Source organism: Scyliorhinus canicula, chromosome 2 (genome assembly GCF_902713615.1).
Source record: "Scyliorhinus canicula chromosome 2, sScyCan1.1, whole genome shotgun sequence".
Lineage (NCBI taxonomy): Eukaryota > Metazoa > Chordata > Chondrichthyes > Carcharhiniformes > Scyliorhinidae > Scyliorhinus > Scyliorhinus canicula.
Window position 1 is genome coordinate 168,212,409 of NC_052147.1, and position 15,702 is coordinate 168,228,110.

The 15,702-nt window shown below is 45.2% G+C and overlaps 1 protein-coding gene across 4 annotated transcripts in view; it reads left to right on the plus strand.

The window, feature by feature from the left end:
• The window catches only part of LOC119961672 (diacylglycerol kinase beta), a 797,376-nt gene that overhangs the window by 367,836 nt on the left and 413,838 nt on the right, over positions 1-15,702 (plus strand). For all 4 annotated transcript variants that reach the window (XM_038788967.1, XM_038788974.1, XM_038788981.1 and 1 more), the window contains 2 exons: positions 10,513-10,601; positions 12,819-12,935. In XM_038788967.1, coding sequence (XP_038644895.1) covers positions 10,513-10,601; positions 12,819-12,935 — 206 coding nt within the window. The remainder of the gene's footprint in view (positions 1-10,512; positions 10,602-12,818; positions 12,936-15,702) is intronic.

A 15,702-nucleotide genomic window follows, 5' to 3' on the forward strand; every position in this document is an offset into this window, starting at 1 on the left:
CAATTGGGCGGAACCTGCCTAAGTGTCCCACAGATTTCATTCTAAATTTCAGCTGATTTTGGGTGTCAAAATTTCTACATACTGTGGAATTTCCCCAATCCTATCATATTGTATTGACCTTCCCTGAAGCTATTTTACCTTTTCAAATTTTTTGTTTTAAAAAGCATTGTGGTTTTAAACACTATCAAATGACAGCAATAATTCAACAAACTACTTTTTCTTCCCGTGGACTGTATCATTTTAATCTGTTATGAACCCTGCTGGGGGGCGGATGATTACTGCCTTACGGCGCCGAAGACCCGTGTTCGATCCCGGTCATATGGAGTTTGCACATTCTCCCCGTGTCTGCATGGGTTTCATCCCCATAACCTAAAGATGTGCAGGGTAGGTAGGTTGGCCACGCTAAAAACAAATTGCCCCTTAATTTTAAAGAATTTAACCCCGCTGATGTTAAATGTGAAGGTATCCCAAAACCCAGAAGTGTAACTTGGAACATCGGTTCTTCTGGTGTATATTTTCAATTTGGTATACTATGAGAAAGGGTATGCAAACATGGGAGGAATAGTCAAGTTGTTTTGTGATCAATTAATAAAGATTATTTATTAACCTAAAAGAAAAACACATGACAAGATGGACTATAATACACAGTAAACTTAACTACACTGATGGCTCAACACACACACAGTATCTCATGTAGTTACCCCTTGTTCCCAACTACCTAATGTTTCCTGAACTCTCAGATGCCCTTTGTTCCAAATATCATCCAGTACTACATAACTTTATGAGCTAAATTCAGAAGATAATTCCCGCTCGGAGGTTATTTGTCTACATTTGGGAAAACCAACTTCAGTTTCGACAAAGGTGTAATCTTCTCGGTTAAATATTTTGATTTTAACCAGCTGCCCTTTTAGTAACAGCTTGTTTTCAGGGGAGAAAACTTTTTACAGCTGGGTGCGGCTGTGATGGTAACTGCTGCTACTGTGTCCCTTTCGCCAGTTGTTGTGCTATGGATATATCCCTTTGATGTTGCCCACCCTGTGGACCCGAACCCGGCTATTTAGCATATAAGGACCAATTCCCTTATCTCTCCACTTTTGAAGTTAACTCTTTTACACCCAATTGTTTCCCCCTTGTCACAAAGGTAAAACATGCTTTTCTCACTGGTATGCTAATTCACATTTCAAAACGCCCTTCAGACAGATGCCCAGACAAATTTCCTTTTTTTTACTTTTATCCCAGTTTAATTTTTTAATCTTAAATTTCTTCAATTCTTACCAATACTAGTCAAGCAATTGGACAATTGGATGTAAATTTTAATAAAGGGCTGCAAGAAATACAAGGGCCGCGATTCTCCGCAACCACGATGGGTGGGAGAATAGCGGGAGGTCCGCTCCCGCACCTCCTGCTGTTCTCCCCCCCCCCCCCCCCCAAATGGCACGTCTGGTATTCCGACAAACGGCGGCCCGCGATTCTCCGACCCGGATGGGCCGAGCGGCCTGCCATTCCCGACCTGTTCACGACGGCGGGCAACCACACCTGGTCCCTGCCGTCGTGAACATGGCGTGCCAGGTAAGTGTGGGACCTAGGGGAGGCGGATCAGGGATCGAGCACCACAACCGTGCCCCCTCCGCCGCCCCACACGATCAAGCCGCCACGTCTTGCAGGGCGGCTGAGGGGAAAGACGGCAATCGCACATGCGTGGGTTTGAGCTGTCCAACCCGCGCATGCGCGGCTGACGTCATTAGGCACCGCCGCGGCGTCATTCTTGGCACGCCGGGCCTTGAAGCCAGGGACAAGGCCCGGCCGCCGAGTTTCCCGGTACGGCCCATCTATCCCCCCGGGTAGGGGAGAATAGGGGGCCGGGAGAGGCTTCCGACGCCGTTATGAACCTCTCCAGGTTTCACGACGGCGTCGGGCCTTGCGGAGAATTCCGCCCAAGACAATCAACTTCCCCGCACAGAAAGAATCTTGCTGCTCCGAGGATTGCGCCAGAAATCTGACCACAAGAGCAGATTTTAAGGAGCAATCCTAATGGCAAAAAGGAAAGCGGAGATATTTACGGAAGGAATTCCGAAGCTTAAATCCTCAGCAACTGGAGGAACGGATGTCAGGTGTGAAGGGATTTGAAAGAGGATAGAATTGGAAGAGGGCAGAGATTTTGGAGGGTTGTGATGTTGGAATAGATTAGAGACAGGGAGGGGCCAGATCACAGAGGGATTTAACAACCTTAAAAGTGAGGTACTGTTCAAACCGTAAATACAGTGAGCAGTGGTGAAGAGGACAATAGAGTGAGGTGGGATGCAGGTAGCAGAATGTTGCGTGAACTTAAGCCTGTGGAGGGTGGAAAATAGGAATTTGGCCAGGATAGTCAATTGTGATAGTGAAGTCTAGACACAGTAAAGGCATGAATGAGTGCTTCAGTAACAAATGAGCTAATGAAGGGTTGGAGTTGGGTAGTTTAAGCCATGTGGCGCAGACGGATTTAGTGATGAGATGGATATGTCCGCAGAAGCTCATGTCAGAGTCAGGTATGGCATCAACGTTGTTACTTGTTTGCTTCAAACTCAGATGGTTTCCATGGAGAGGAGTGGAATCAGTGGCTTAGGAAAGGACTTAATTGCAAGGGCTGATGGCAATGACATTGGTGTTCTCAATATTAATTTGGAGAAAATTTCAGCTCATCCAGTACTGGGCACCAGAGAAACAATCAGGCAATTTGAAGACCGAACTGTGCGCTATGATCATACATGCGGAACCTGATGCATTTTCAAATGATGTCGCCAAGGGATAGCATGTAGATGAGGAAAGGAGGGAACCAACAATAGATTACTGGTGAAATTCAGTCTTGACCGTATAAGAGTGGATAGAGAAGTAAAGCCATTGACAAAGTGATTCTGTGACTACAATTTGACAGAGGAGTGCAATCTCACCCAGCTGGACAATGGAGGAGAGGCATTCGAGGAGGCTGGTGTGGTGAAACATGTCCAAGGCAGTTTGAGAAGCATGTGAAGGGATAGTATAACACTGGCCCAGAATGTAATTTGTAACTTTGGTAGACATTGTCTGCCATGCTTTAGTTTCTCTGTGGTTCCCTGATTTCATGTAGTAAAGCAAGGTTGTATACTTACTCTCATTTCAAATATGTTTTTTTTTTCCACGCAAAGGAATTTAGGTCTGGTTTTCTAAGTCTTCAGTCTCGGGGCGGTACTTTCATGTGCAGAAACATAGATGAGATAAGCTACTGCGGAGAGCCAGCCTTCTCAATTTCTGGGGGAAAAAAGCCATGAATCATTGGGCTGGTCACCATGTCCATTTCTCCTCTTCATGCTGCCTTGATGTTTGAGCCTCTTCATAATATGTCACCGAGATGCCATAGAAATTAGCAGCAGAATTTGATAGGACTACCCATGAAAATTGGCGTTTGAGGCGCTGCAGAATTCTTTGGAGCCTGATTCTGATAGAAAAATCTTACTGAACTAAATATGGACAGCTATGTGGGCCTTGAGCTGCTTCCATGACTCTGGTGGAGACTTTGAATAAGAAGCAAGAACTCCAGGGAGGGGTGACCTGCAGGCATGGGAAACATTCCACTTGGAGTCAGTTTTTTTTAGTGGACCGAGAGTACCAGAGTTTATATAATTCAATTCCTGCAGTTATGGGCAGCAAAGCTGGTTGAAATCTATGTCTGATCGAGAAAACTATTTTTAAAATATGCCATCTGGCAGAATAGAAGCAGCAACGCAACACCATGGGGATAATATCATGGCTGTTTTACATTTTAACACTACCAGATCCTTTCAGACACCTTCAGGAGCCTTGACAAGGACCAGACGGTTTGCTTTGCACTTCCAGCATTATTGAAATAACACATACCTTATCTCAACATCGGACATGAGAATATCGAGGGGTGCTGCATTTTAAGAGCTGCCATCTTAAGGACTAAACATTAAGCAAAGACACTGATATCTATCCTCTTAAGGTGGACATAAAATCCATTGATCTCATGGCAGTTTCAATTTTGACAAAGAGTTCTAAGTTTCACCACAAAAACAGATAAATTGTTCATTCATCGCATTGCTGTTAATGGGATCTTGCTCTGCACATATTGGCAACACTGACAATGGCCGTGCTTCAAAACAAATTTATTGGCTGTGTAGCGCAGCATCAAATTTGGATCCATTGTAGATACCTTCTCAGGTTCACCAGTTGCTCCTTAAGCAGTCTGACCATTTAGTTCACTTAGGTAAACTATATCCTTGGACAAAAATATCAAAATAACAAATATGCCACATTACAACGCAAGGACATTTTTCTTATTTTAAACACTGGCTTCAAAATTTGACTCGGCTTAATTTTTTTGGTGCTACGTACACAGTATTTTGGCTCCAAAATGACATCCACAGTACATACGCATACTTCTGGTGCAAGCCACAATGGATGCCTTTTTGTAAGGGTGTGAGCATGTGCGCAGCAAGGGTTCAGTGAAATTATTCAGAGTAAGCAGGTGGTGATGTCAATCAGTGAGTAATGTGGTTCTGGCGCCGGCACCGCCATTTCGGAGTTCAATGCTCCAGCTAACATCCTCTCTTAAACATGCATTGCTGAAGATACATTGAGCAACAAGAGTGACGCACTCACCAATTGTCTTTTAAGGTTTATCAACTGCTAGGAAACACAGTTTAAGAATAAGAAGTCTCCCTTTTAGGGTGGAGATGAGATTTATTTTCTCTGAGGGTTGGTTGTCTGTGGAATTCACTTCCCCAAAGAGCAGTGGAGGGTTGGTCATTGAATATATTCAAGGCTGAGTTAGATAACTTTTTGATCGACAAGAGAGCTAAGGGTTATGAGGAACAGATGGCAAAGTGGAGTTGAGACCAAAATCAGATTAACCATGATCTTATTGAATGTTGGAGTAGGCTTGAAAGGCTGAATGGCCTACTCCTGCTCAAGTCCTGTATTCCCGTTACTCTTGAGGGTAGTTGCCAATTGATCAACTGGTGTTGCTGTGATTGTAGGACTTTGTCTTGATTTCATGGATTCTGCACAAATCACTAGCTTCCAGACATGGATGCAGGACCACAGCTTGACTGTGAAGGTGACCGTGTTTGGCTCATTCCAGTCTAGACCAGGCAATATTTGCAACATCTCCCAGTTTGCTACCCACTGTTGCTTAAAGAACTTACAATTTGCATTCCAAATATGTGTTATGCTCTGTTGTCAGAGAGAAATATGCAGAGTGTGAATGCAACTTTGCAAGCGTTGTCTGCTTTTCACTGGTGTAGTGTGCCATTGACCGCACATAAATTGTTTTTTGAGTATTGGATGTCTACTTTCAAATGTACCATGCCCCTTCAACATTCAGCTGGCATGTGCTCATATGCAGCATATCATGCACGGCACTGCTGATATGGTAGCAGCACTCATGATGACTTCATTCTGAGGCAATCCACTCTGCAATTTGCACTGGAGTCAAAAGAGAGGGTGTCCAATAGGTGACACGAGCTATCCTTCAGCAGCATGACTCATGACTCTAATGCACAGCCCATGCAAAGGTGGACAGCATACATGTACAAAAGCCAAACAACCATATGAACTGTGATAGAATAGACAGTGATGTGTTGAAACAATGCCTGAGCTCCTCGAACTGCTATGGAGAAGCCCTGTAATACTTGCCAGAACAGGTCATTATTTGTAATGGTGTGCCATCTCACATTGTTACCAGCCTGACAGTGACAAGCTGAGAAGAGAGAGGAGGCAACCAACACAGCGTCTTTCCAGTCATGCCATACAGGAACAACACATCCGAATCCAAGAGCAATAAATGAAACCTCAATGTCTCATTCATCAACAGTCCCACACCCATCAACGATCCCACATCTTGCCTTCCCTGTGTCACTGATCATCACAGCGTCCACTTGGTTAGAAAGCAAAAAGTTAAAGGCTAGACAAAATAAACCAAACCAAACCAAAATCACGCCATATTCCATACAAATGTCAACTAATCACCCATGTTTTCCCTTAGTGCTTGCCTTCCATGCAGTATGGTAGCACAATGGTTAGCACTGTTGCTTCACAGCTCCAGGGTCCCAGGCTCGATTCCCAGCTTGGGTCACTGTCTGTGCAGAGTCTGCACGTTCTCCCCGTGTCTGCGTGGGTTTCATCCGGGTGCTCCGGTTTCCTCCCACAAGTCCCGAAAGACATGCTGTTAGGTAATTTGTACATTCTCCATTCTCCCTCTTGTGTCCCCGAACAGACGCCGGAATGTGGCGACTAGGGAGCTTTTCACAGTAACTTCATTGCAGTGTTAATGTTAATGTAAGACTACTTGTGACAATAAAGATTATTTTTATGTGTTTGTACTAGTGCTGCTGTGTGGAGCAACTACAGTGGCTGCCGCATGACTGCTGGAAGATTTCTGGCGTTCAGCTGGGGAGACTGCAGATGGCTTTGCAAGGAAGCATCAAACTGCTGTGACCTTGTAGACCTGGCTTTGGACAGAACTTCGTCAGCAAGGGCAACAGATGTCTGGGCTGGCTGGCTGTCAGGCAATAACAAAGGTGCTTGTGGAGTGGCAATGGTGGGAGGATAATTGCTGTCCTCCTTGAGAATGGACAGCAAGTTCATACCCACAGAGCTGGACTGGCCTGGGACTGCACCTCAGCAATCCTAGCCATGTGCTGGAGGATAGATTACTGTAATGCTATGACATGCTGTAAGCTCCCTTGTACACTGGTATCCACAGCTGCCATTGCAGCAATCTGAGCATGCAGGGAACAAGCTGCGAATGTCTGATACGAGTCTGAGCTTCCACTGAAGCATCAAGACTTGGTGGCTTCTTGAGCTGTAATGGAAGCTGAGCTATCAGTCATCATGGTTGTGGATCTATTCTCGGGCCCTTCCTATTTCCCATCTGCTTGCTGTTGTCTGGTGACATCATCTAAAAGCAATTTTAGATTTTACATATTCGCTGACGACATCCAGCTCTACTCTTACCATCACCTCTCTTGGCGCCTCCACTGTTGCTATAGTGATAGGTTGCTTATCCAACATCTAGTACTGGATAGGCGGAAATTTCCTTCAGTCAAATATCGCAAAGACCCAAGCTATTGTTTCAACCCCGGCACCAAACTCAGCTTCTTAGCTATCAAATTCATCTCTCTCTGTCAACCGCTTTAGACAAAATTGGTCTATTCAGAACTTTGGTTGATCCTAAAATTAGATTCTGACCATAGATCTGTACCATCCCCATGGCCACTGATTTCCAGCTCCATACATCACCTAACTTCATCCCCTCTGGGCAGCACGGTGGCCAAGTGGTTAGCACAACCGCCTCACGGCGCTGAGGTCCCAGGTTCGATCCCGGCTCTGGGTCACTGTCTGTGTGGAGTTTGCACATTCTCCCCGTGTCTGCGTGGGTTTCGCCCCCACAACCCAAAAATGTGCACAGTAGGTGGATTGGCCATGCTAAATTGCCCCTTAATTGGAAAAAATAATTGGGTATCTAAATTTATTAAAAAAAACTTCATCCCCTCTCACATCATCTGCTGTTGAAACTTTCATTTACACTTTTGTTACCTTTAGAATTGACTCTTTCATCACACTCCTGGCTGGTCTTCACCTTCTATCCTCGATGAACAGATACACGCACCTTGGTGGGTCATGTTTGTGGACAGGCTTCTGGGGTGCAATCTGATGAGCACCACACTGCTGATGATGCACATCAGATGGAGGCAGGAACCCCAGGTGAGACAGCAATCTGAGGTGTGTTGGATCCCAGGACCCAGCTGGGTCCCAACCTGATTGTCTTTAGTATAGAGGTACTTGGAACTGATGGAGATGATAGGGACCAACCTGGTGTTCAGAGAGAGATGTGAGCGTCACTCCAGCAAATCCATAGCCACTTGGAGGAATCCCAGAGCTTAGGGGCGTAGGAGATGGCACCGGCAATGAGTGGCATCAAGGCCAACACTGCCAGGGCGGTGATTGCAGTGGGAGCCTTGTGCACAACATCGGCACCAAAAGTGAAGGCATCCAAGGCGTTGCGCAGTCGGTAACGCCCATGGTTGAGGGTCTCGGCAGTATGTCGGCAGCACTGGGGCATGTCACCCAGTACCAAGCTGACCTTGATGAGGTTCTGCAGGACATGTCTAGTTCTCAGATGGGAATGGCCGAGGTGCTGCGGAGCTTGTCCCAGTCGCAGGTGGACATTGCCGAAGTGCTGCAGAGCATGTCCCAGTCACTGAGGAGCATCGCCAAGGGCGTCAGCACTATGGTGCAGACCATGGGGAACCACCAGAGCTGGCACAGTCAGATGATGCAGGGGCATTTGGGGCTCAAACCAACTGCCCCTCCATCCCAAAGTGGACCGGGGGGCCCTAAGGGCACCGATCAGGATGAGGGGTTGTTGGGTGCCAAGCCGGACCCATCCCATGGACTGGGGATGTTGGCCATCAGCTCCCCCAAGTTCCTCCCCTCTAATGAGGCCGTGTCTCGAGGTCAGCACACGGATCAGGGTGGCATGGCTTTAAATGTGCCGCCAAGTGAGCCGGGGCCCTCTGGCCCCAGAGCCCGCAGGGACATCGAAGACCGCGGGACGAGGTAAGCAGCTAGCTACCTCTACTAATCCGCGCCAGCATGAGCTCTTTCTGGCCACTGAATGATGGGAGGCTGTTGGATATGGGGTCGCTCTCGTTAATTATGTGGAAATGGGGCTCAATTTGGTGCTAATTGGTTTCTCGCCAAACTGCAGCGAGATCACAATTTCGTCTATGGGAACAGGTCGGTTGAATTGCAACTGTTTGCTGCCTTGGGCGGATCTCGTTTTTGGCCCCTCCTGCTATTCACTGGCTTTGTTACACTTTAGCAAGAGCGCAACGAGGCTGGGGAATTGTGCCATTAGTGTTGGCATTTGACTCCAAGGAGAACATGAAAATGCTTCAGGGATGCCCTGAAATCATCCCTGAAGAGGTCAACAAAACCAGAAACTAACTTGTGACCAACAAAGTGAAGATGTTTCATCCAGGAAAGCAATGAACACATAGAAGAGACTTCATCAAGAATATAAAGAGGCAAAGTCGAAGCATTGAATGGAAAGTATAACCCTCCAAACTATCTATCTATCAACCCTTCAAGCACCATGGCCGTGATTCTCCAAAATCCCAGCTAAGTGTTGAGGCCGGCGTAAACACCGGAGTGTTTCACGCCGGTGTCAATGGGCCTCTTAGCCCAGTGATTCAGTGGCCCACAGGGGACCGGCACGGCGCTGATACTCGGCCCTGCACAGCCAGCACGGGTCTGCACATGCACGCGGTGGTCGTTTGCGCCATGCAACATGGCGTAGCAACAGAGAGGTCCGGTGCGGAAGAAGGTAGACCCCCCCCCCCGGATCATACAAGCCTGCAGATTGATAGCTCCCGACCGTGGGCCTGGCCATCGTGGAGGCCCCCCCAGAGTCTGATCCCCCCCCCCCCCGCCCCACCCCAATGGACAGCACCGTGGCCGCGGGTCCGAGCTTCCGCTGGGTGGAACCAGGTTGGAACCATGCACGTGACTGGCGCGATTCTCCGGTCGCCGGACAATTGCATCCTGGTGTCATGGGGCGTGGCGGGAGAATCCCGGCCCATATGTCCCGTGTGTGGCAGCCTGCAGATTACGCATTGGACTCACCAGCCATTTCAGGATCCATCAAATCGGAGTGGAAGCAAGTCATCCTTGATCCCAAGGGACTGCTTAACAAGAAGATGGAGAAGGATTTTTCCCAAAAGTGTAACAATTTGTACACAAACCTGGTAAATCTATCTGTACACATCTAATTTTGGTCTCGAGTATCAGCAATTATAATCGTTCCACAATCGGAGGCCGTGCTTTCAATTCTTAGGACTTAAGCTATGAAATTCTAAACCCACACATGGGAGGTTTTCCACTTGTTCCTAAATGTGAGTTTCAAGTAACCTTTTTACCTCAGAATTCCAAGTTTAATTAAAGTTTGCAGAGCTTATTGAACTAGTTATTGAAAGATTGCTGGCATGAATCATCTTGATACAGCTCATTCCTGTTAATTTGAAGTTAACTTTTGCTCAGCACATTCTGAATTATCCGGAAATATAAATGAAACATTTTTAGGTGACAGACAGTTTTGCTAATTCATTTCTCAATGCAATGCCCTGACCAATCAAAGTCAAGCTGCCTGGTTTAAATTTCAACCAATGTATCACAGTTAACTGTCAGTGATCATCAACTGGTGCATTCTCCATGGCAATGCCTCTACCAATCAGATTCTGCTTGCCAAACAAGCAGCACTCACATCTCACATAGTAAAAATTTCTTGTTTCCTCTGACATTGGTATTCTTGCAAAAAATGGGTGACAAAATGTAGTCTCTTTTCAGAAATGTGCAAGTTAGCAAATAATTCAAAGTAAACTCAAATTAAACAGAGTGGACTGCCATCCTATAAATAAGAGAAGTCCATACTTAATACAAAAATATTATTTGACCTTCCTCTTTATTTTTCAGTTTGCAAATATACAGTCCATGAGAGATGTGTTTCCAAAGAAATTGCATCATGCATAAGCACATATGTAAAATCCAAAAGGAATACTAATGTAAGTGAAATTTCACTGGTCATTTGCAGTGCATACAGAAGATAAATTTTAGTACTGTGAATACTGTAAGTCTGAAAATGAAGCATTCATTGAAGTATTCATACTTTGCTCGAAGCACACTTTACAAACTTTTTGTAACAATTCTGCAGTAATGAACCTCCAGAACCAATCATCTGAATCTCTGAGTGCTAATTTTTCAGAGTTATAAAGACATTTATTTGTAACATTTATGTATTTGAGAAATGCTGTTAAAGTAATTGTTGTTTAATGACATTTAATATATTTACCTAGAAAAAAACATATTTGGGCAGGTCATAGTCTTGATCATAAGTTATTATAATACTTGACCTATGTGGCTTTCAAAGCTGTATTGATGAATCAGAAACACGCATGTGTGTTGTGTGATGAAAATGTATCCCAATTGCAGGTAAACTCCTTTGATCTGGATTCTGTTAAAACATAGTGAAAGGTTATCAAAAACAAAAACTGGCCCAGATTTTCTGATCCCAGTAGTGACTGAGGCATTCGCTGCTACTGAGGGGGGCGGCGGCATTGGAACTTCGGGAGTCAATTTTTATTTGAACCTCAAACTTGCGGCTTGCCAGAATTTGCTCTGTTGGATCCTTTGCTGATGCCCAGAACTGTCAGCATGTAAACTTGGATTTTTTGCCCAGTATTTAGGTTGTTTATTATCCTGATTTATTAGCACTGTTTAGTGCAGCCCTTTCAAATTGGAGGAGTGTCAAAGCACTTCAGCATCCCGACACATCTGAAACTCTTCACCTTCTCCCTCCAGTATTGTTCATTCCTTCCTACCCGACACTGCTTACAGCCCAACATGGCTCAACACCCTGCCCAACCTCCCCCTTCACGACCCTGCTCTACTCCCCTCTCAAAGCTGCTCAACCCCTCTCCTGACATTGCTCAACTCCCAAACACTGCTCCTACCTTCCTCACCCCACACACTGCTAAATCCTCTCCTGTACCATTGGCATTGCTCCTCTGATATTGCTCGACCTCCAACACTACCCAACCCCTGGCACTGGTCACCCCCTCCTACACCCCTGACATTATTCCCCTCCTCCTGCACCCCTGACATTACTCGCCCCAAATTGCTCAACCCTGGCACTGGTCACCCTCTCCTGCACCCCTGACATTATTGACCCCAATAGTGCTCAATTCTGACACTGCTCACCCCCTCCTGCACCCGGATGCACTGCTCGATCCTGAACACTGTTTGGGAGGGGACTAAGCACCATCGGGACGTGCTGGGAAATGTTGCAAGAGCAGGAGGGGAATTGTGTAGCGTCAGGAAGGGAGTGAGCACTGTTAAGAGGGTGAGCAGTGTCAGGAGTGACAGAGTTGATGGGGGAGAGGGGTACCTACAATTAAAACAGTTAATGGACATATTTTTAAAACTGTGAAATTCACTGAATTTGAAGGCAGGTCGGTCGGGGGGGAGGAGGGGGGATGCTTTTGCTTCATGGCATGAAAGGTGACTTGGTATCATTGGAATTCTGCCTCATCACTAGATGTCATGAACCATCTGGTTGCTAGATTCAAACGGGAATAGGAGAAGAAGGTGTTAAGGCTCCTGTATAAAAAGGAGAGTCTATAGTTTCAAATGTAGTCAATAGTGTGCACGCCTGCTCTGTGCTGGCTGAAAAGCCAGGCCATTAAAATGCTCAGGCTATTGTACTCCAAAAGGATGTCACAAAACTAAATGAATACCACCACACATAATCATTCCTGCAGGAAATAGAACTGCCATCAAAGAGGAAAACCTGTTCAAGGAGATGAATGTTATGTTTCACATTGTGACCTCTGTCCTCCCCTGAATGCCCTCTCCACAGCCCGACACAGACTGACAGGTGAAAAGTGTGGCGGGTCTTTGAGCATCGTGAGGTTTAAAAATTGAATTAAATACCACAAAAAATGTCATTGTGAATTACTTTTCCAAGGATGGTTATACTGGAAAATTATTTTATGATTATGAAGTCGTTCTGAAAACAATGCCTTCTTTTTTTTTACTTATGTCAGCAAGGTAATTTAACTTTCTATATTGAGATTATTTGAATTGGAATCTGCTGGTTTGCTTCTATGTGTTGTGTAAGGGCCCTGTTTGACTCATATAAACTAGCTAGTTTTTTGAATAACCAGTGTTACTGATCTAATTCTTTATGTTCTTTTTTTCCTATTTCTCTACCTTCTATACAGATTATGCAGCATGTTTGGGTGGAAGGAAACTCTCCAGCCAAATGTGACCGGTGCCATAAAAGCATTAAATGTTACCAGGGTCTCACAGGCCTCCACTGTGTTTGGTGCCAAATTACTGTAAGTACGGAGACCATGATATGCTTTTTTTTAATGAATGGGCAAGGATATTTGCGAAAACCCAGTGGTATGTCTTGGGCACTAGAGGGCAGGCTGGTTTCTAGATGTAGGCAAAGAGTTGTTGCCAGCTAATGTGAAATGTGATACAGAAATGAACAGTTTGGAACAAGATGATGACCTTGAAAAAAGTAATTCTTTGCCAGTTTCCTAGTTCGCGATATTCATTTTTAAAAAAATTTGGAGTACCCAATTCATTTTTTCCAATTAAGGAGCAATTTAGCATGGCGAATCCACCTACCCTGCACATCTTTGGGTTGTGGGGGCGAAACGCACGCAGACACGGGGATAATGTGCCAGCTTCACATGGACCCAGAGCCGGGATCGAACCTGGAACCTCGGCGCCGTGAGGCAGCAGTGCTAACCATTGCACCACCGTGCTGCCCTCTAGTTCGCCATATTCATAAGCTTTGTTTGCAGACTCTTTTGTGTTTTATATAATGTCCAGATGATGAAGATAAGTTTATTTTTTAAATGAGCAGAGAGGAGCAAAGTAGGTGATTCCGTGTATTTGGTTAAGACAATTCACAAGATTTGGGGAAAATAAAAGAAACAGAAATAAACCATTGATGTATATCATTTTAAAATGAGATCATTTGGTGTCGGATGTCTTGCTGTTCATGGACGGGAAACAATGCCATTTCGGTGTACAACTTTTGTGTTGCTAATTTTGTACTAAATGCTGTCTCATTTAACCTTCGGTTTGCATTTTCCTTGGTGCTTCCTTGTGGTACTTCGACTGTAGTTCTCGCTAACTGTAAAATAATGATTCATCTGCATGGCTGCCTTCTGTGAGATGCCACTTCCAGATTTTTGAAAAATAACATAGTAATGGAAAAAGAGGTTCTTAAAAGGAGAAAATAAATGTTCATCACACTTTATTGTAAAAGTAGGATTTAGCTCTGGTGAAATAATATTTCCAAAGTAAGGATTACAACTGCACAATAATAATAATCTTTATTATTGTCACAAGTAGGCTTACATTAACACTGAAATAAAGTTACTGTGAAAATCCCCTAGTCGCCATATTACAGCGCCTGTTCAGGTACACAGAGGGAGATTTTAGAATTCTCAGCTGGTACGGGAATTAAACCCGCGCTGCGGCTCCTGCTCGGGTAAAGCCCAGGTTGCTGCAGGATCCTTGCGCTATAGGAAGCTAGGCTAGGGATGGGAACCAAGCTGTTATTGCAGGCTCGAGCACGAGTATTTCTGAGGTCGACTATTTCACTGTAATTAATGCTTCTACTGACATCGTTAACTCAAAACAGATTCTAGTTATGGGAATGAAAGAGACACCTCCTGTCCAAACCGCTATTTTCAGTGTTATTGATGTATTGGCTTATGGCCTTTGCCTGGATTTCTGTATTTAAAACTGCTCATGCAAGAAAAGCTACAATATTTCTATTTTTTTCCCAGTTGTAATAAAAAAGTCATGACCTGAAATTAACTCTCCCTCTCAACAGACACTGCCAGACCTGCTGAGTATTTCCAGCATTTCCTGTTTTAATTCAGATTTCCAGCATCCGCAGTGTTTTGCTCTAGCTTCGGTAAAGCAGATTATTTTTTAACTCTTAGTCTTTTCAACAGAAAACTGATGCATTTTGTGGCATGAGTTGTTGGTATTATAGCATCTACCATCAGGGTATCCAGTTAGTTAAGCTGTTTGTTACTAACATTGAACAGCAAGTTTTCAAAGTCAAAAATATGTTTTTGTAAGACTTAACACATGGGGTAAAACACCCTGAGATACTAAATTCATAGAATTTACAGTGTAGAACGAGGCCATTCCGCCCATTGAGTCTACATTCCCATGAAGGAGCACCCTACTTAAGCCTATGCCTCCACCCTATCCCTGTAACCCCACCTAACTTTTGCACACGAAGGGGCAATTTAGCATGGCCAATCCACCTAAACGGTACGTTTTTGGACAGTGGGAGGATAGAACATAAAACATACAGTGCAGAAGGAGGCCATTCAGCCCATCGAGTCTGCACCGACCCACTTAAGCCCTCACTTCCACCCTATCCCCGCAACCCAGTAACCCCAACTAACCTTTTTGATCACTAAGGACAATTTATCATGGCCAATCCAGCTAACCTGCACGTCTTTGGCCTGTGGGAGGAAACCGGAGCACCCGGATGAAACCCACGCAGACACGGGTAGAACATGCAGACCCCGCTTAGACAGTGACACAGCGGTGAATCGAACCTGGGACCCCGGCGCTGTGAAGCCACAGTGCTATCAACTTGTGCTGCCTGGATACAGGGCACCCAGAGGAAATCCACGGAGACACGGAGAGGAAGTGGAAACTTCACACAGTCAGCTGAGGCCGGAATTGAACCCACGTCCCTGGAGCTGTGGAGCAGCAGTGCTAACCAGTGTGTCACCGTGCCACCCTAAAATTATGTGCTCCATAATTATCAGTTCATATCAAGTTAGGGTAAGCTACTTTGATGTCCGTGATCTCTACGGCCTTGCAGGTTATAGTGCAATGTCCAAAGATGTGCAGGTTAGGAGGATTGGCCATGCTAAATTGCCCTTGGTGTCCAAAATTGCCCTTAGTGTTGGGTGGGGTTACTGGGTTATGGGGATAGGGTGCTCTTTCCAAGAGCTGGTGCAGACTCAATGGCCGAATGGCATCCTTGTGTACTGGAAATTCTATGATAAGCACTGTGGAAATCATAAATTTCAATCCTCAATCAGGACAGAA